This window comes from Habropoda laboriosa, unplaced genomic scaffold (assembly GCF_001263275.1).
Source record: "Habropoda laboriosa isolate 0110345459 unplaced genomic scaffold, ASM126327v1 scaffold9, whole genome shotgun sequence".
NCBI lineage: Eukaryota > Metazoa > Arthropoda > Insecta > Hymenoptera > Apidae > Habropoda > Habropoda laboriosa.
In genome coordinates, this window is record NW_017100191.1 from 765445 (window position 1) to 767606 (window position 2162).

The following is a 2162-nucleotide window of genomic DNA, read 5'->3' on the forward strand; positions in this document are numbered from 1 at the left end:
AAAAAAATCCCTAAGAAGGACTAAAAAATGACACTCTGGACATTTAACCGGGATCCACTGTATTATGAATTCTGAATGTACTACAGCAAATTCCTTCATCTTGACTGTTGCATTTAAAAATTTACAATCTAACAAAATTTAACGCACAATATCGCCCCGCCAATTTCAGCCGTTAAAAAGAGCACATTTAATTTGCACCAACTTAATATTATCCCACCGTGTTATGCATTTCTATTCAGAATGCAACTGCACTGGTGCAACACATCGCAAAAGCGCGGTTGCAAAAGAAGATTACCTTGTCCAACTTTACGCCGAGTAAAAATTTCATCCGTCTACGCATTGTTCTTCCCCTAATGAATAATTCGCGCGAAGAGAAATACACTGCTGATAGCGTGTCTGTTGGAAAAAAAAAAAAGAAGTATTTCAATCCGTTTGATCGAAATCAGCGGTTGGCTGGTTTAATTATATTCATTTATTCCGCGTTAGAGGCACGTTTTAATTTCATGTTGGGCGAAAGCACGATACTACCGCATTCAGGACCATCCTTAATGTAAATACAGAACCAGTTTCGATTGGTTGTTATTACGGTACTGAAGAAAGTCTTCCTTTAAAATTTGCTTTTGTTTTAAACGTTCCCTCCACTTTTCTTTGGAGGAACGCTTTGTCGTTCGCGTTAATACTTGTTAAAAGTTCCGTTAAGCAGTTTACAGTTAGCCTGGTGAGACGAGTATTCTGAAAATAGGAATTTTCAACGATTGTTTCATCGATTTTCGTGTGAATATTTCACCACAGATGGATTATTACACGCGAGTTATGTAGGGTAATAATTTTCGAGGAAGTTTCACGCGTTTCGTGTGTATGCACATCGAACGGAACACATGTAACGATCGTTCAGAGACTTTCACCGACGCGGTCGCGTCTGCGCATGCGCCGTGGATCGGAGCACGCGAAAGGCTCGACGCAAGTTCGATTACGCGAAGCGTTTCGTCTCAATTATTAAATATAATATTTGGAAAAACGTCTTACTAACGATAATTCTAACGACAAAATTGGACACTTTTAAAGAAGTAATGTAGTAAATAAGAAGATTATTTTCTTGTTTTAAACGATTAAATAAAGATGCTTGTTAATTGCGGAGGATTGTTTGAAACGTTTTAGTAAAACGTTGAGTCCAAACTGATGCAGAATATTTCGTACCTTACTTTCTAATGACAGTGACTGTAACACTTGTACGCAACAATCATAATTGCAAATACTTGCAATGTATCTTTTAACAAATAAAATAATACGGAAAACATAGGTTTGTGTTAAGAGAAAAGAAAAAAGTTTACGAAAATTAACGAACTAATTTTGATAATTAAGAAACGAGTGGCAATATGGAATTTTGGGTCGAAACTTTCAGATACCGAAGTTATGCCAAGAGAATTGACAACGGTGACGTTGACACTAGGAAAATAACGTGAAAAACAATTGCCACAAATACACCGACACTTGGACAAAAATGAATCAAGCACCAGAATAAAGAAAAACTCACTTTCTATGTGTTCTATCGCGGAGGGCACGTAGTCATAGTTGCAGCTCAGGTTCCTGAAGGAATTCTCCAGATTCTCGAATTCTATCTCCATCGTGGAAACGCTGTCAACCGTTTGCAACTGAATTCAAAAAAACACTTCTCTGCTTCTTCTCTCTTCGAGCGAATTTTGCCAAGATACCAAGAGCGGAAGAGAGAAACTTGTGGTGCCAGGGCGTTTTAAAAACGACAAGAGTGTCGAAGCTGCCTTAGCCAGTGAACAGTGAGAGTGAAGTCCCCACTTTTACCGTTGTTGGATCATGTTGTTGCAACGAATCAATACTAACCGCGATTACGTTCGTATCTTTGCAATGTTTGTCTTTTCTTATGCCGGTACCTTGACATAACGATTGTGTCATTTTTTCCGGTGTGACATTAGGCCGTTTTAAAGGGATTAGACAGGCAAATTTTTGCGCAGATTGTGCGGATCTTCTCTGGTGAAAGTGAAAGTGGCGTTAAAAATAGGAAGTGCTTTCGTAATGAATTTGAAAGGACTTTGTTTTTATGGAAGGGATGAAACAAGAGGTATTAAGAAACTAAAACAAAAATGGACAGATAAGGAAATGTGGAAAAATGAAAGAAGGAGGGAAAG

General features: G+C 38.1%; 1 protein-coding gene across 1 annotated transcript in view; it reads right to left on the reverse strand.

Moving 5' to 3' along the window:
• LOC108580227 (organic solute transporter alpha-like protein) overlaps positions 1 to 1625 on the reverse strand; it is an 11679-nt gene extending 10054 nt beyond the window's left edge. The window contains exon 1 of the mRNA XM_017943936.1: positions 1535 to 1625. Within this exon, the coding sequence (XP_017799425.1) occupies positions 1535 to 1625 (91 nt within the window). The remainder of the gene's footprint in view (positions 1 to 1534) is intronic.
• Between the last annotated feature and the right edge of the window lie 537 nt (positions 1626 to 2162).